A 19819-nucleotide genomic window follows, 5' to 3' on the forward strand; every position below is an offset into this window, starting at 1 on the left:
AAATATTTCAGTCCAGATGAAAACTGCCAGATGCTGGCCACACACAAGATGATTCTCAAATCTAAATGATTTAATAAACATGAGGCTGGGATTTGGGAAGGCTAATGTCTGACCAGCAATCATACCTGTTTTAAAAAAGAGCACACACCAGGTCACTTAAACAGTTGCTCAGAGGTCAGAGCTGCCAAGTGGCAAATTTCCCTCCTGTTTTAACTTTATAACAAACTATCAGAAAAAAACTCAAACCAAAAGAAATCCAGTCAGTTTCATTGCAGAGACAAAAAAAAGTGTAAACCAGCATGACATTGTCTGATAAATACTAAAACATCCATTTGTCAGACTCCATCTCTGCCGTAAGGCAAATCCATCTTGAAAAGCTCTGATCCACATTTGTGCCAAACCGAACACGATTCAGACCAATCAGTGCCAGTTAAGAGGCGGTAACTATGGGAAGGGCTTGGTTGCTCTCAGAGCTGTTTGCAATGGCTGCCTCCAGTGTGGTGATTAGATCAGACAAAGCTCTAGTACAGCATCAGTTCTACCAGAACATGACCAGGTCTCTGTATGGAATAAAGAATAAAAACAACACTCAAATCTTTTCATGATGGGGAAGGTGTTCTCGTTCTTTGCAAAGTGTGATGGACAGCGCTGGTCTGGCATACTGGGCATTTTGCTGGTAGGCCAGCGTACTTCAGGGCCTGTATGATCTCTTTATTTTCAATTTTTGCTTACCACTATCCCAAAGAGCAGGGGCAGTGGCCCATTGGTTGTTTTCTATAATGACAGTTACTGGACCAATCACATCTTCTAAAGGTCCATTTAACCCCCTCCTTTCCTCCCCTCCCCTCTATGTCCCAACTTACAAAGTGAAAATAAAGTGTCTGAAGAAAATTAAACTTAAACAAGTGTGAAACAATAGATTGGATATGGAAACAAATGTCAAATTAGAAAAAAAGAAAACTTCTGGAAAAAAACACCATTAGATGTGTCTATGACACTTCTAAACTATGTCATAGCTTGACCTTTTTATTATTAGCTGTATGTAGTAAGGGGGACAGAAGAGTGTGTGCGGCATTCTGTTATATTTTGACCCGCTGTGAGGGGCTGGTCCGAGCCAAGAATGGCAGGGCTGAATTTTCTCCCCAGTCCAGCCCTGGAAATGGAAATATGAAACAGTCCATATAGTTTGCAAGGTTAATGCTCTGCCTATAGCGCTGTAGATACCCTGTTTGGGGGAGTCTCCTCTGTCCAGCATTACAACAGGCATCCCAGATAGTTGCGGTCAGCCATACACTAGGTTTTAACCTAGTCTTGTTGCTAATAGCACCATGGGGGATGTATATGTTAAAACTGACAAGACGATATCTTGATGTATTGATTTTTCGAGCACATTCCTAATGTACGTACGGTATGTTTGGATACATGCTTGTCAGTGCCAGTGGAGTGGTAATAGTAGATGGTAAATGGGCTTGAGCTTGCACTGCATATTTCTAGCTGTCTGACAATTTCAAGCTCTTTATACAGTGCAGGTCAAACCTACCCACTTATTTACACACTGATGGCGGAAGCTGCTTTGTAGAATGCCTATCAGTATTATCAAATCCCATTCATTTACATCCATGCACACCACTGACATAGTAGTGACAACAAATCAACATCGACAAAGACATATTGACATGTGACTGCAGGAGCTGGGGGTCAAACCCTCAAAATTCCAGTGGAGAAACAACTGACTACCACTTACCCACAGCCGCCTACCCTTGATACACATAGTGTATTTTGGACAAAAAAAATTCAACGCAAGCTTCATTGTTGACTAGTTTATGTGGCAGTAGTCCCGTATTCCTGGGCCAGAGTTTAAAATCCTGGGTACAAATGAAGAAATTGAAGATTGATATGAAAATACAGTATCTAAATGGTTGATCATGAGAGCTCAGAAATAAGGGATATAAATGATAAAAACGTGTCATAAAAATAAGATAAAAATAACTTCTCATTTCTCAAGTCACTTCAGGGGGAGATCTTGGCGATGAGCTTTAACGAACAGAGTTTCAGTAGGAGTATTGCTCATAGCATTAGATGATGCTAACAGCCTTGCTCCTTGTCCTCCATACCAGAGCTGGAGCTGTGGCGGCTGCTGATGTTGGAGCCATCTGGAGACATGGAGGACAGCAGGGGGTCACTTGGAGAAATAGGTGACAGGGTGTTTTCCTTTGTCAACTCTTGCAGTTTACAGGTCCTGGAGTTTCCATAGGTGCCAGGGTCCCCAGCATCTGCCGGAACCTGGTCAAAGGTTATTGTTCCGTTGTTGAGGTCGAGCGTGGTTGGAGGAGACATGTCAGCAGCCGTGCAGTGCTGGTAGTGATCTGAGGGGCAGTCACTGAGGAGGGGCTCCTGTTTGATGGCTCTGGCCATCAGCTCTGATGTGCAGTAAGATGGGGACGCCACCACTGTCAGACCATGAGCTCGGGCCTGGATTTCCAACTCCTGAATAATTGTACAGATTTTAAAAAAATGTGATGTAGACAAAATATATTCTCTACATAGACTTAGTGCTACCTTGGAATTAGTGCTTACATGACATGTTGATGGTTTACGATAACAATGGTGTTCACTAACCTTTTTTGTTAGGTTTTTAAACTAAATTTTACCTACCGGTATCAGAAAAGTAAACAAGAAAATATCTTGCACAATACAGGGCTCTAATGTCCAGGCTATTTATTGCAAAGCTGGTCCAAACCGGCTTGTGTTGGTTTTAGTACGTGCAATACCTATAAAAAGAACTGACACCATTGGATGTTTTACCCCTCTGTAGATTTTATAAATCAAGCATGGTCAATAGTATTTTTTTTTTTTTTTTTTTTTTTTACAAAAAATATATATTAAAAAACATCATTAATTTCAAAGTGTAAACAGATTTCGACAAAGTAATGTAAATTTAAAAAATGTAATGTAAAATTAAGATATTTGCATAAAAATTCACCACCTTTAAAATGACTGACCCTTATTCAACAGAATTGCTTGAAAGGTCTAGTCACTGGTTAATCAGTATTCCTGGCTACCATTACACCATGAAGACAAAAGAACACTCCAAGTAACTTGGAGAAAAGGATGTTGAAAAGTTTAAGTCAGGGGACAGACAAAAACATTTCTAAGGTACTGAACATGCCCTGGAGTTCAGTTACAGAAAGTCAAGAAATGGAAGGAATATGGCATATGTATAAATCTTTCTAGATCAGGCCATCCTCATAAACTGAGTGACCGTGCAAGGAGACCCATGAGAGAGGCCACCAAGACACCCAAGACTACTCTGAAAGAGTTACCAGCTTCAGCAGCTGAGATGGGAGAGACTCTGCATACATCAACTGTTGTCAGAGTTCTTCATCTGTCAAAGCTTTATGGGAGAGTGGCAAAGAGGAAGACATAGTTGAAGAAAACTCGTATTAAACTCATATTAAACTAAATAAATAAAATATTAAATATTAAATTCAATAAATAAAAGTGGGAGAAAGTTCTTTGGTATGATGACACCAAAATAGTGCTGTTTGGCCATCTAACAAGGTGCTTTATTTGGCAGACATTGTCAATCACTACAAACACACCATCCCCACTGTGAAGCATGTGGCGCAGCATCATGCTGTGGGGATGCTTCTTAGCAGCTGGCCCTTGAAGGCTTGTAAAGGTAGAGGGTGAAATGAATGTGGCAAAATACAGGAAAATACTGAAGGACGATATTTTTCAGTCTGCAAGAGAACTATGACTTTGGAGATTTAATGTCTAGCAACACAGTGACCTAAAGCATACAGAGAAAGCTACACAGAAAAGGTTTAAAGATAACAAAGTCAGTGTTCTGGTTAAGCCAAAAGAGAATTGGTTGTTGAACTTATTGAAATTACTACTTGTAGAAATCTGTTTTCACTTTGACATTTAAGAGGTTTCATTGTAAAAATGTTTGGGCCAAATCATATTGGCCATGATTAATTTATAAAATCAGTAAAAGGGGAAAACATCCAAGGGGGTGAATACTTTTGGGGCCGGCTGTGGGGGCCAGACATCGAAATAAACTGAAATTAAATCTACATTTTCTTCTAATTTTAATTTTCTTGTAAATATATTATTTCCTTCCACAATTAATGGAACTTTAAGTCTTTAACAATGAGATCAGTCCCTATCAGCTTTACTGCAGCCACAAGGGAGTGATCGAGATATTTCAGCTACGTATTTCTAGTGCCCTCTAGGATGTCTATCACTGAGTTTGATGCTAATATGCTGTGTTGTGATTGGCCAAAAACACATGCAAGAAACAGATCTGAGAATATTCTCTTCTAACTTTAATCACCATAACAGTAGAAGTATGTGTTTACCATGCCAAATAACAGAAATATTGTGTGCTTCTTGTTTGATAAGCCACTAGACTGAAAGTCTTCTTTAGACTTCAGGAAAAAAGTTAAACAATAGCATAGCATATTTTTGCCCTCTCAAATTTTCTGAATTTAACAGTCCTCTGGGGGCCAGATGGTAAGCTTTGGGGGGCCTGATGTGGCCCCCAGGCCTCCAGTTGATTATCACTGTGCTAGAGGTTTTTATGTTAACTGGAGAAGGCCTTAGTACCAGTTGTTTAAATGGTCTTTTTCTGTTTTCGGCTCTTGTGTACCACATTTTGATCTTACGACTGGGACATCTGACTTTAAGAAATATTGGGCTCAAAGACAGTAACCAACCTGTATACGAAGCATTAGATGGCGGTTCGCGTGCTCCAGCTTCCTTTGTCGGCACTCCAGCTCCTTGGCCCTCTCCTGCTCTCGCTGTAGCCTTCTGATATAGTCCACCGAGGCCTTCAGAATAGTGCCCTTATTCCACCGCATGTCTCTGAGGTATTCAGGAGACAAAAGGCACAGTCAGAGTCAGCTGACCAGCTGACCAGAAAAGCACAGAAATCTTTACAGCCCCAGGAAACAGATGTACCACTACATTTTAATGTGAGAGAAGGAGAATCTTTAAAAAGTCCAAGATTGACGGAGCAATGATAAATGCAGTCAGGAGCATAAACACCAAAAACACTTACGGGTCATTTGACTTGGGGATCAGGGTTCCAAGTTCTTTGATTCTGTCATTGATGTTGAATCTCCGTCTTCGTTCAACTAGAATTTGTTTAAAAATAAAGGATACAAATGTATTAACAGCAAATATCGTTCTTGAAAGTACAGTTCATAAACACTTAAATAATAATTAAGTGTTATTTCTGATAATTTAAGTGATATTTATCTTAAAAGATGGTAAAAACATGTAATAATAACACTCTAAAAATAATAATTTTAGTAAAAATTACTCCAGTCACAGTGTAAAATGAATATTTTTGACAAAATTAAGGCTGTTGTGGTGTTAATGGGAAATCTGTAGCGAAAGCTTACTCTTGCTGTAAGTCATAACTACATTAATGAAACAAAGTTATTTTAAACTTTGACCCAAAATTTCATTTTTTCTTTAAACTAACTCACTTAAGTTGTGGTTGTCTTTCTTCTGTCTCTCTTTAGCAAGAGCTCGTACTTCAGCCTCTGCAAAGCAAAAAAAAAAAAAAAACACACCAATATTAATTAATTAATCAATCATTTTTATTTGCTTTTAAAACAATCTATTCACATTAAAAAAAAAATACATTATTCTGTGAATTTTAGAAGTAGGTAAAGCAAAAATTATAACAAAATCTTTTCCCTAATGTGATGTTTTATTGTGTGCAAATTTAGTAATACACAAAATGTGTCATATACAATTCTGATTAAAGCAAAACAGCTTAACACATCATCATTTTTACTTGCTTGATAGTGCAATGCTTACCTACTGGAAAGCCCTCTGGCCTGTGATAGTTTTCATACTGGCCACAGGATCCAGTCTTGTCCAGTACTTGCTTCATGTCAGGAGCTGGAGTAACTATTTGGCAAATAATTGGCTTAATAGTATCTTGTGCATTTCCAACTTGCACACAATATTAAAATTTGCTAAGTCATCATTTATATTTTAATATAAATCAGTTGGTTTAGGATTTGGTCAAAATAAACATAATTTTGTCTGAAACAGTGCTTATTTTAATCAGATTTATTCTATAATTAGTGTCAAGCCACAAATAAGAAAACACATTTACTATGGAATGATATCACACTGCAATTTCACAGCCAAAGCAACGTCTACTTCAACTCAACTCAAACATACCTTGGTTCAGTAAATGAAAATAACATAAATACGTGTTTTAAAGATGCGTTTCAAAGTTTACCTGTGTATTCCCTCTTAATGTTGGGTGGACAGGAGTTGCTGATGCCGAGGCCTGGCAGAGGAAGTGCTTGGTTGCCGTAAACATCAAGAAGGTTACCAGACACAGGGAGCTGCAGAACAAATGTCATTGAAAAGAGAAAAAAACTCCTTTATTACAGTTATTGATATATGAATGATATAAAAATCTTTATAAACCCATACAGTGTCTTGTGAAAATTACCGGGTTGTTCATTTGGAGTGCTTGGTCCATTATTCCAAGTACATCGTCATTATAACTTGACTCCAAGCTTATAATATCATCGATAACATCATCCATCTGTATATCAGGAAACCAAGTTTGATTTAGAAATAACAGCTTATTGGGGTGAATCTGAATTTCACTAAAAAGAGGTTTAAATGAGAAGGAGAAGGCACCTCTTTCTCACAGTTGGAGCTCAGAGTAAGCAGGGCCATGGGGCTGTTTGGAGCGCTGCTGCCAGGCCCGGGCGGCATGCCATGCTCGGGGGGCTGGCTGGGGCACTGACCGCTGGCTTTACCACCAAGGGTGGTGGACAAATAGTGCCTCACCTGCTGCCTCTGAGCTTGCTGGATGTGGTACTTTGTGGGATTCTCCAGGTGGGACTGCACCTATGAGTAAGATTTTACACACAGGTTCAGTCCATTTTCAGGCCCCCAAACCATAGCTAATTAGTTTGTCATGTTTGAAAGCTCTATGTAAGGCAGTTTGGATGCGATTTAAAATCTTATATGTCCAGAAGCATGTATTATTTGAGTTAAACTGTAATTACCATGATATTGTACAATCACTTCTCTGTTTTGTGCTTTCAGAATCAGAAACGTTACCTCAAAACTGAAGAAACCAAACTGCCCTACAGTTAAAATATCTAACCCTTTGATAACAAAGATGATCTGTTGACTGTGAAACTTCTCACTATACAAAGGCCCCCTTTCAAGTTGTGAAGAAGTATTTAATTTCTTCATGTAATTATTAAATTTGTCATCACTTATGGCACTTCCAAAGGCCCACTTTTTAACTTGAGATACAGACTCTACCCAGAAACAGCTTGGTGGAGGACAACACTTATTTTCAATCCACATTAAAGTTTAGGCAACATCTCAAAAAGCTATACAGCAGTTTAAAAAAAGCATTTTATAATTAGCTTTTATACATTGCAGCTTGATTCCAGTGATATCAGCCACTCTAAGCAGTGTTTATCAGACTTAGATAACAGCCTAACAAGGGCAAAGAAAGCCCATGTGCCTAAACTAAGAGCAACTTTCCCATAAAAGTCAACAACTGAAATATTTCCTCCATCATAAAAGACATAAATGACCAGCGCATCTTACCTGATAGTGGCTGTATTCAAGCATCTCCAACATGTTATTTGAGTAGTAATTAAACAAATGTCTCTACATATGGCTCATAATCCCTTTGCCTACACTGTGGACAGTGAGCTAGCATATGCAAAGACCCCTCACCAGTCTCCCTTCATTTATCAGCGGCTTAAGGCTCATTAGTTATGCAAGTTAAAGATTGGAGGAGGACACTGAGACTCATCCTCCTACTGCTGTGTTGTTCCAGCTTAACGATGAATTTATTTCTTTATGCAGCTCAATTGACGTCACCACCTCCAGCTCACAAAAGACTCTTTTTAGTTGTTGACCAGTAGTCTGCGAACTGAAGCTCGCTTAAGGCCAACTATCGTTTAATCTTTAGTTCTGCTCATCTAGCATAAAACATTATTTGTTCTAAGCATAGAGGACACAATAAACCTCTGTCTTCACTACAAAACAGCCATATGAAAAACCCAAATGTATAGTGTTTACTTACTCAACCAGTTTTTGGGGAGTTGGATCTTCAGAGGATTGTTTAATGGTCACAGTCGCAGGATAAAAAAGGGAAATGTTTGATTTTCTGGAAAGTAATGCCAGGTTCCACAGAACTACATACATTTGGCTATTCAATAATGACTTAGTCCTGCTTTGAGTAGCTCTCTACAGAAGCAGAAAGTACAATATAAACCCTGAAATTACAAATCAATCAATCATGGCTCCAATCTAAATCAATAGAGCACTAATTGCAGTAGACACTGGTCCCTGGAGATCTATATTAAAACTGATAATGCATTTGTAAAAATTAGATGTGCTTTCATATTTAGACAAACTTTGATTGTTTGACATCATTTCACACATGGAGCCCTAAATCAGATATTTTATTAGCCATTATGAGTTTTTTTCCCCAGTCAAAGGCAAGGCAACTTTATACTGTGTTCGTAATTATTATGCACATAATGTTTCTGTTCATTTTTTTCTAAATAGTCTATAACATTAGCAGTCAATAGGATTTTTCATTCCTCAACAATTATATTTTAATCTGGATTTTATTTGACACAATTACCAGTGATGACAATGGCATTTTTTAAAATAACTTAAAATGCAGTGCTCAAAGTTATTATGCAAAACAGACATTCAAAACACAGTAGTTTCTAAATGACTGAAAACAGAAATCTGTTGTAAATTTTTGCATTAGGAGGTTTTTATTACCATAGAAGCCATCCTTCTCAACAACCTAAAGCCTCTCATCCATTGGACTAGTAAGTCCATGTTCTGCCTGTACTTTCCTTGAATTGCCTCCCAGAGCTGCTGTTTTGAGGTAAACTGCCGTCCACCATCATAGAGCTTCCTGTTAAGGATGCTACACAGGTTCTCAATAGATTTGAGGTCAGGGGACGATGGTGGCCACACCATGACTTTTTCTCCCTTTATGCCCATAGCAGCCAATGCCTCAGTGGTATTTTTTGCAGCATGAGGTGGTATTGTCTTCCATGAAATTGACATTACCCCGCAAGGCATGGTTCTTCTTTTTATACCATGGCAGAAAATGGGCAGTTAGGAACTCCATGTATTTTTGCTGAGGTCATTTTGATATCTTCAAGCACCTAGCCACTCACTAACTATGATTCTAGGCCAAAATATCACTCCACCACCTTTTTGCTGATGTAGCAGCCTTGTTGGGACATGGTGGCTATCTACCAACCATCCAGAACTCCATCTATCAGGATCATACAGTGTAGCATGGCATTCATAAGTGAAGTTAATGGTTTGAAATGAGTCCTCATATATTTCTGAGCCCACTATGATCGTTTCTCCTTTACGCACATGGGCAAGCCTCTGGAGGATCTTGCATCCAGGAGTTCTTGGGACTCCAGAGACATTTTGGACAAGCTGTAGCTGTCTCATGCATTTTTGCATGTGTCTGTGAGGACACTGTTACAGCAGTCCAGCCTAGTAAAAAACAAGCATGTTTGTGTCTTGTTTAACCAGAATCTTGGAGTGTTTTTGAAGTAATAGATGACTTTGTGATTGTTTTTCTATGACTTTTAAATTTCAGAGTCCAGAACAACACTTAAGAGTTCTGGCCTGAGGTGTTGGTTTCAGTGACAATGATTCTCATTGAGCACTGACTTTTGCTTACTCCTGGTTGGGGCCAAAGATGACAATTTCTGTTTTTTTCTTTGTTTAGCTGTAAGAAACTTTGACATGTCCACTTACTGATATGCTCAACAGACCCAAAAATGGATGCTTGGGGGACCCCAAATGAAATTGATTGCTGACTGACACAAAATATTCTCTGTCTTGAAAGTAAGATTCAAACCACAGCAAGTCTGCCCATTTTCTCCAGTCTGTTCAGTATTTTATGGTCTCAGATGTGCTGTCAAATGCCACTCTAAGATCTGGTAGAATTGATTATGTAATTTGGGAAGCCTCATAGCTTACATGGATATAATTGAGTACTTTAACAAGGGTGACCTCTGTGCTCGGATGGGGGCAAAGTCCAGACTGAAAAATATCAGGACACCTATGACTACTTTGAAGGAGTTACAAGCTTCAGCAGCTGAGATGGGAGAAACTTTGCATAAAACAACTGTTGCCCAGATTCTCAACCAGGAAAAAAGTTCCTTGGTAGGATGAAACAAAAATGGTGCACTTTTGCCATCAGCCAAGACACTAAGTTAGGCAGAAACCAAAGACTGCACATCTTTAAAAAACACACCATCATCTCTGTGAGAGAAAATGATCCAAGCTACACAGAAGTTGTTTAAGCACAACAAGATGGATGTTCTGAAGTGGCCGAGTCAGATCTCATTCCAATAGGGAATTTGTGGCTGGACTTGAAAAGGGCTACTCAGGCCTGATCCCTGTGCAACCTGACAGAAATTTCAGTGTCAAGATGTACAAGCCTGATTGAGACCTATCCACACAGACTCAGCGCTGTGATTACAGCCAAAGGCACATCTACCAAATACAGACTTGAAGGGGGTGAATATTTATGCAGTTACTTTTTTTAGATTACATATTTTATTTTATTGGCATTACCTTTTATAAATCTGTTTTCCCTTTGACACTTAGAGTTCTTTGTTAAAAAAATATATATATATATTATTGACCATAATTGATTTACAAAATCAATAAAAGGGTAAAACATCCAAGGGATGAATGATTTTTATAGCCACTCAGTTAGACAGAATTCACACTGAAGCAAGTGTACACTGAGGAGAACTTGTAAATAAACAGAATCAGAAACAAGTAAAAGGTTTACTTGAAGATATCAACAAAAGCACTGATATTAAACAGTGGAGAAGGTGTGCTACTGTGCATCCTGCATTAGTGAAACAAGATTTAAAAAGAGGCAAGAGGGCTGAGGAGTGCTGTGTCGTATTTATGCGTATCAAAAAGAGGTGGTCTTGGGTCCTAAAAAAAATTCATTACAATTGGATGAATTATAATTTCCTTAAGACTGAAAAAGTCATAACCAGTTTTTCTCTTAACACAGAAATGTCATCAAGTTCTGATAAAACTGGCGCTCAGCAGCATCCACACTGTCTTCCACCACAGTTGCACCAGCCTCTTCTTGCTGCTTGCTTACAGCATGACTCTGCTGCGCCTGAAAGTACTGCCCCTTGACACCGATTGGTCCTGTCACTTTCAAACCTGGCCCAAACTGTTCAGACGGGAGCTTTGCAAGATGAATTCGCCAGAGAGAAACACGGAAACTGGCATACTCGTCTGCTTTGCAAGGTAACCTTATCGGGGCATTTTCAATCAACTATCCACAGATTATAAAGGCTGTGGCAACTGCCTAACAATCAGAGTCAATGCTCATCTCAGTGCAATCAGAAAAGTGGCTGTGTACTCCTGATTGGTACACTTAATCGAGGCAAGCTCAGAGCAATTTACAAATGTTAGACTATCAGCAATAACAAAAACTTAAACCATCATCATAAAGAGGACAAAAACTACTTTCTTCACTAAACCTAATCATCTCTAAAACAGAGAGAGGTGATATAGGATGTAGTCCAGCTCCTCATTTTAGTCCTGGACTAATAGCCTTTCCATGGCCTCTATGGATGACAGCAATGTAATGCGACTGCGTCCACATTTGGGGGAAAACAGGCCCTTAGACTGTATTTTAGAAAACATCAGTAACAACACAACAAAAGCCATTTTGTTGTGTTTTGTGCTTTAAACAATTAAAAGCCCATAATTTAAGACATGTTTTGTTATCCTCAAATGACAAAAGAGTGTCAAAGAATAATTCTGTGTCTTTTGGATGAAACTAGAGAGGACTAAAGAGAGCAAATGCTGGACCAGTACTGTGTTCTTAATGACTTTAAGCTAGGGATCATTCTGTGACAGCAGGAGCTGTAGTCTCTCTGCCTGTTAACAGTTTTTTCACACAGTCACTAAACTATTAACCACATCCACGAGTTAGGATCCAGCATACATAAGCTATGGGATGTCAGTTTATGGCACGAATGCACTACATTATATGTTAATCTCACTGGCCATTGGATTTTGGCTCTAAATAACCATTTAACCATTTAACCATACCATTCTCATATTAGATGCTTTAAAATCACTGATGACTCATTCTTTCCCATTTTAGGGAATGTTTTTCTCCAGAAAGGGTAGGGGCTGGCATCATTTAGGCAAAGTATCTGGATGGGTTGCTCTTATGGCTTTAAGAGAATCTGGATTGCATCCATGGTGCTGTTTAGAGTGTTTGGCCGTGGGATAGACTTCATTTCCAATCCTGATAGCATTCAACATAGAAAAGTCTACATGGACACTAGATAGTAAACAACATACGGTAATACAGCTTAGATTGAATTACATAGGTGCTTTTACCCATTTCTTTATTTTTATTATCATTATTATTTTTAATATTAAAGGGGACTATTATGCAACAATCACTTTTTCGGGCTTTTCTAACAAAAATATGTGCGAGAAATGGTTCGTTCTGCGAAGGGCTGAAACAGAGGGCTTTTTAGACATGCAACAATCCTATACTAGAGTGTTTTTTCAGCAACAAACTTCACAGGCGTGTTTTGGGGACCTCTGAGACCAATATAAACTTGTCTTAAAAGGGTAATATATGTCCCCTTTAATATTTGCAGTGTGCCTTATAGTTTTAATTTGGTTATGACTTTTTTCACAATTAAACAAATTACATCTGACTTGTTTGGTTTCATTTGTTAAACAAGCTCAGTCACTGTATGTCCATTTTCAAACGTGTCCTCTAAAAATCAGACAAATATTACGCCAAAGACTTTGGACCAGGTTTTGGGTTTTCTTGCTGCATCTTTTAGACAGAAACATGCCAGCTTTATGCCTCCTCATTATGTGATAAACACAACCCTGAACACAAACTGGAACACAAATTTATTTGCTTTTCAAACAACCTAACCACTGGGTGTGAAAATGGCAACCGAGTCAGGTGGAAAATATGAAATGACCTGAGCTGCCCACTACAACACTTTAGGACAATAAGTAAAAGGGAAATGTCAATTTTTGATCTCTGATAAGAATGTTTGCCTGTGGGTCGTAATTAAAAATTATTGCTATTCCTCTTTTTATCCTTACAGTTTCAGTTTGCCAGTTTACCTCACTGACAAAGAAATCTATTATAGAGCACATAAAGATGATTCATGACACTGAAAGCTTATTTTATGCTTTTTTTTGTCATCTTAAAAGTAAAATATTTCCAGAGTCAAACACTTATCCAAAGGAAAAAGACAGGATTCCCATGTATAAGCTCTCTCAGTTGTGTAGCTTCTTTACTTAACGTCTACTGCTATATCCCATGCATAACGCTGCCTGAAAATGGAGTAATTTCCATTATCTGATTTATCAGAAACTGTCTAGGAGCTGGAGAGGTGAACACAAACACAGGGGAAGTGCCCCCTGGATACGATAAAACAGAGAAAGCATTCTTTGTGCGTTCATAGTAGAGCATTTATTTGTCTCTCCTTCACAGTGCAGCATTTTCCTTCAGCAAAACCTTTGGGTTCGGTTGGTTGAAGGAACTTCTAACAAGAGATGTGTTTCATTTATGCCTACAGCAAGCTTAGCTCCTCTGTATTTATAGACTCTTTGGGACAAAGGTTTATTACCTTCTTAAGGAGAGCACATGGGGTCTACGTTTTAGGCTTATGCCTTCAGGACGGTAACATTTAGAGAGAAAGTCGTCACTCCTTGACCCCTGAAAAGAAATACTGTAGATCCATTCATATCTCAAACGTTTCCACTGTTCTTACTTCCTTGGCAACCAGCCACATGGAAACATTTTGTAAAAAAGGGGTTTAACATTTAGTATAAAAAGGCTACAGTAGAGTTCCTAAGCAACCAGAACTACAAGTCACATCAGCAGCATTAATCATTAACACTTGTGCACACTGGATCAATGGAGAGTTAAGTAACACGTGAAAGCAAAGCAGACTTTATAAGACCAAAACTATAAACACTGATTTAAAACCAAGTTACTTCAAAGAGGGTATAGAAGTACCTTAAAGACAAATGCTAAGGTCGATTTGTGGGTGCTGCCATCTTTGTTGGGGACCATAACTGTGGTGGAAACTGCCATACCTTTGCTGTGACTTTGACAGCAGCATAGAAAATTACCTAAATAAGACTTTATTTTTCACCGATTTTTTGCCTCGCTCTTCTACAAAATTCTACTGATTCAGACCATTAAGACATCAAAATATTCATCCAAATTAGGACACGACTGGAATGGCTCTTCTAAGACATGCAAGTCGAACTTCCAGAGTTATTCAGCCAATTCCAAAAAAGTTGGGACGATTGAAATGAATCGTAGGAATTTTCAAATCAGGTACATTCTTACAGTTCTCTCAATTAAAACTCAGTCATTTGTCTATTTAATGATCTCATCTAGGCTTTAAAATATTCCCAAGACATTAGGCTATTTATGTATGATTCAGCTTCTTTTACAAACATGAACAAAATAGTTGCTACCATTCCATAAAAGAAAGAAAAACCCACTATGATCACTTAAGTAACTTGAAACTAACAAAAGTAATAATAAATAAATAAAAAATACTGAAAATTAATTACAGAAAATCTAAAACTAATGAAACTGGCCTGGATAAAAGTGATGGTACCCTTAGCCAGTGTTGTAGCTGAGTCACCAAACCTCAAGTCTGAGTTGAGTCCCCTTTACCTGAGTCCAAGTCCAAGTCGAGTCCCCATTACCCGTGTTCAAGTCCTAGATGAGTCCAAACTAAAACCTAGAGCCAAATTAAATTAGATCAATTATTTTTAAGACATTCCAGCTTTCTAGGTGGGCTACACTGATGTGTTTCATTAATGTATGAACTTCTTCAACTTTTCATTCTAAAGAGCTGTTACACTCTTTATCTATAATGTTTTTGAACATGTTTTTAACTGAACTCATGCTTTACATCTACCTTATACTAAATATTCCTCCTTTAAAATGACCGGATTTATTCAGATTTCTCACTGAAAACTAAAATTCCAATTTTCTCCGTAGGACGTTTGAACACATCATAAAAAGGTCTTAATGTGGTTGCCCCTGCGATCCTCAGTTATGTGGGGTTTTCTCACACAAAAACAATAAATATTACAGAAAAGAATAGTCTTCAGAAAAAAAGGTTCGAGTCCTCCTCTCATTCTCAAGCTCAAGTCTGAGTCATCAGCGCTTGAGTCCAAGTCGAGTAACAAGTCCTCCAAATCAGGATTCCGACTCGAGTCCTACAACGCTGCCCATAACTTAATATTTTGTTGCACAACCTTTTTAGACGATCACTGCAATCAAGTGCTCCCTGTAACTCTCAGTGAGACTTCTGCACCTGCCCACAGGTATTTTGGCCCACTCCTCATGAGCAAACTCCAGCTGTCTCAGGTTTGAAGGATGCCTTCTCCAGACCGCATGTTTCAGCTCCTTCCACCGATGTTCAATAGGATTTAGACCAGGGCTCATAAAAGGCCACTTCAGAATAGTCCAAAGTTTTGTTATTAGCCATTTGTTCTTGTGTGATTTTATCTGTGTGTTTTGGAGGACCCATGACCTGTTACTGAGACCAAGCTTTCTGACACTTGAGATTTTATTGTACCCTGCACAGATTCAGAACAGTAGGTAGTGTTTTTTCCTTGTATGCTTCTTTGTTGCATGAACATAGAGCTGATGTGATTTGCCAAAAGCTCCAGTTATGTGTCATCTGTCCAAAGCACACTCTCTGAAGCTTTGTGGCCGGTCAATATGAATTTTAGCAAATTCCAGTCTGGCTTTTTATGATTTGGTTTCAACAGTGGAGTCTTCCTCGCTCATCTTCCATTAAGTCCACTTTGGCTCAAACAGTGACAGATTGTGCGTTCTGACACTGATGAACCTTGACCTTAGAGTTCACCTCTAATCTATTTGGAAGTTGTTCTAGGCTCTTTGGTCACCATTCGTATTATCCGCCTCTTCAACTTTTTATCAATTTTCCTCTTGCGACCACATCCAGGGAAGTTGGCTACAGTCCCAACTTCAGAGCAGTATGTGTAACTGTAGTCACAGGAACATCGAGCTGAGATGGTCTTATAGCCTTTACCTTTAACATGCTTGTCTATCATTTTCTTTCTAATCTCTGAGGACAACTGTCTCCTTCGCTTTCTTTTGTCCATGTTCAGTGTGGTACACACCATGATACCAAACAGCACAGTGACTACTTTTCACGCTTCACAGTAAATAGGCCGACTGACTGACTACAAGTAGGAAGATACATCTCAGTTTAACACGCCTTTATGGTCAAATCATTTCACATCTTTTCTAGGGGTACCATCATTTTTGTCCAGGCCAGTTTTATTAGTTTGTTTTTTAAAATGATTCTGCTGAACCACAATTCAAAAGCAATGTTTGATTTATATTAGTTAATTTTCTTTACATTTTTATTTATTACTACTTTGGCCAGTTTTAAATTATTTCAGAGACCATTGTGGATTTTTCTTCCTCTAACTGAATGGGACCAACAATTTTGTCCACATGTGTATCAATCAGTGTATCTGCGCTACATGGACGGACACGGTTTGATAGCGGCCGGTGCTGAAAATAGACCTGGTGCGTATCTCCAGTGGAGCGGAGTGGCACATTCGGGACACGCTTGAGCCCGGACTGAAACGCGGGCAGTGGAATTCCACCAACTGACGAGAGGGAGCCATTTGCTCTGCAGTGCGCCTTTCAGGCTTATTGCGTAACAGCAGCTGTATATGAAAATAGGAGGTGAGAAGAGAGCATTTTATCTCCATCTAAACCAGTATATCGCTGTCTGCTTCTCGGTACTCAGAATTAGACGTTAACAATAAAATCAATGACTAGTCAGCTGTATGCTGTTTTTGGCTAGGTACACAAGCTTCATAAAAGACATATTGCCCTTGCTGGAAGATGATTTCTGTGCTGGTTTCCACTCATGTTTGATAAATGAGAGCCAATGAGACTGTTTTTAAAGCTGTAGCTCCAAAGTGGAGGAACTGTCTTCCACTGACAAACACTGAGAAACTACGATTTTCTGTAGAAGTAACCTTTTATTTTCTGTTACAATCTCTCTTGAATTTTAATCTTTAACATGTAGCACTTTGTGATGACTGTCTAACTTACATTTACACTGGAGAGATGAACTGTAAAGAGATCAGTAGCACCAATGTCTTTCTTTAGTCTTTCTGAACTTACTCCCAACAGTTTTTGGGGTCACTTTCAACCCATTCTCCTCCTAAAATGTCCACAAGAAGTCGAGGTGAGCTGATGTATGGATGCAGTAGGATCATTTGTCAAGAAAAATCCCCCTGAGCAAACAGGCATGACCCCAGAGTACAGACCCATTCACAATTTAATGTGTTCTGACCCCACCACTACACTACAGATAAATACAAGGAAATTACATCACATGTTCCACCTAAGGTCAATGCCCACAGCACACATCTCCACAAAGAAACAATACACAACACACTTAGGCTACATTTACAGTGCATAGAAAAAACATACCACTTTCAGACCAGGAACCCAGAGTTAGTGCAGAGATGTACAGCTAGATGTATACATGTCGGCACATTAGAAAATAATGTGATGGTTACATCACACCTGTGATGTTAAAATACTACAGAAATACATTATCATAAGATAAGTTTATATGTTTGTAAGTCAGTCACTGGCCAGGTGTAAAGGAGAAATGTCTTTCTTTATGATGTTGCACTTTGTGTTCTACAAATAAATATTTTATCAGTTAATTGATTTGAATATTCTGGATGTGTTTGTCCCACAGGTATCTACAGCACTCCACACTGCAACAGATTATAGTTTAAAATACACAGAGCAGTTAGGAGACATTTATAAAATGCAGAGGACAACGAGACACATGAACTGTCAGAGCAGTTTTATATGAGAATGATTCAGCATCTACACAGCATCTATACACTCTTAAACACAATGTTTCAGTATGCAGGGCAGATTAACATTTTTTTGACCTCCATAAACTTATTTGGAGCAGACTTATAAAGGCGATATATAGATGTGCGGCCCCAACATTTGATTTTGTACTGTTAAATAGAGAATGAAATTTCAAACTCACCATTGTTCCTACAATACTGCTGTTCATCAGAGTGAAGTATTTTTTTGGACAATAGAGACAGTGGGCATACCTGGCAGCAGTGAATGATATATTTGGCTAATAAAGTATTTTGAATATATATATTTATTCAAATGTGGCTCATGCCATGGTCCACCACATTTCAGGGCATGAAAAAAAATTGCTTGATTTTTCAATGAATCTAAACACTGAATGGTGATGGTCAGCATATTTGGGACACTTTTTATTGGTTTGAAATTTGTAAAACCCATTAACAGATGCAAAGGGTGACAAATAGCACTGATTTATGAAAAAAACAATCATGAAATATGGAGATATGAGGTTTTGGTATGATGCCAATGACATTAGATATCACATACATGTGTTACAGTAGCTTTAGTTGTTGTCTAGTTGTAGTAATAACTTCCAGTTGTACAATTTGCCAAGGCACACCTCTTAGCTTGCCTCAAGGCACATCAGTGTGCCTTGCCATACAATTTGAGAACCACAGATCTAGACCATGGCACACTTCCATAGCCTAATCTTTACCGCCACTGCCTAATTAGCCTGACCTACGTTACACAATGTCACGCTCAGCAGTGATGCTGTACATGCATGCACCAGAAACTGGGCTGCGTAGCATGCTTCCTTGATGTCTTAATTAATATTCAGGTAAGAGTGAGTGATAAGACTAAGCTTTAGTCAGATGTATCACTTTACAGGAAATAATGACAGTATTTTCAGTGGAAATAAAACGTGGAAACTCTGATCACAGACTAATAAGGCAGAGAAAAGGAAAGATGCAGTCAGGTAAAAGATTTTCAGAGTGAAACAGTCTCTGATTTTAGTTATTTGTTAGATGACTAATATATCCTTCAGGAGTTACAGAATACAGCTGCTGTAAATTTTTCTGCTCCTATAATTTGATTATTACTGCTTATTCCCTACTTATTTCTGTCGCTCATCTTCTACCCAGAGGCTGGAACAGCAGACTTGCATTTCATGTGACGTCACATGCATCGCCTCGACAGCTCACCCACCAAGTGAGGGTACAGGGGACTGTGGAAACACAAACAATTTGCGGGTTTAGCATACCGAGCCATACCAAACCATACTCAATCAAACAGGAGCGCCTGAAGCAGATGCGGCTTAAGAGGCCCGAATGCGTTTATACAACAGTGATGGGTTGTTCATGAACGAGCCGGTTCAAAGAGCAAGCTCTTTTATGTGAACAAGAAGAGCCAGGTCCCTTTTGAGAGCCATTTTATGTCATTATAACTATTACTTTTAGGATTTATTTGTATGTTGTGTGTTATGTGATTGATTATCTGGAATGATCTTTTCTACATACACTTCCACAGGCACATCTCGCATTAGGGACACAAGCTTGATGGTATAACATTAATGTTTTATATCAGGTGTGTCAAACAGCCCAGCCAGTGAGCAGATTTCATTTGACCCACAAGGTGTGTATATTTTGAAAAATAATAGCATGATTTTTTCATCAATTCAAAAAAATTGAGCATGGTTGGGCTAAAATACTACCACAAATATCAATCATAAGTCAGGTTATTGCTCAATCTGGCAGGTCAAATGAACATAACTGGTACCCAAATGAAGAGCCGTTTGGG

General features: G+C 38.6%; 1 protein-coding gene across 1 annotated transcript; it reads right to left on the bottom strand.

The window, feature by feature from the left end:
- Window positions 1-2085: 2085 nt before the first annotated feature.
- On the bottom strand, window positions 2086-7647 carry mitfa (melanocyte inducing transcription factor a). Its single transcript, XM_041783009.1, has 9 exons — window positions 7615-7647; window positions 6682-6894; window positions 6488-6583; window positions 6269-6377; window positions 5836-5928; window positions 5499-5555; window positions 5066-5141; window positions 4722-4869; window positions 2086-2487 (listed from the first exon to the last, which is right to left on the bottom strand). Exons 1-9 carry the CDS (start codon window positions 7645-7647, stop codon window positions 2086-2088), a joined length of 1227 nt encoding a protein of 408 aa, XP_041638943.1.
- Between the last annotated feature and the right edge of the window lie 12172 nt (window positions 7648-19819).

Source organism: Cheilinus undulatus, linkage group 3 (genome assembly GCF_018320785.1).
Source record: "Cheilinus undulatus linkage group 3, ASM1832078v1, whole genome shotgun sequence".
Lineage (NCBI taxonomy): Eukaryota > Metazoa > Chordata > Actinopteri > Labriformes > Labridae > Cheilinus > Cheilinus undulatus.

Coding starts and splice junctions, on each gene's coding strand:
- mitfa (XM_041783009.1), bottom strand. CDS start 7,647: ATGTTGGAGATGCTTGAATACAGCCACTATCAG. Junction 6,378..6,487: donor CACTCCAAATGAACAACCCG/GTAATTTTCACA, acceptor TTTGTTCTGCAG/CTCCCTGTGTCTGGTAACCT. Junction 5,556..5,835: donor GCCAGAGGGCTTTCCAGTAG/GTAAGCATTGCA, acceptor TTTGCTTTGCAG/AGGCTGAAGTACGAGCTCTT.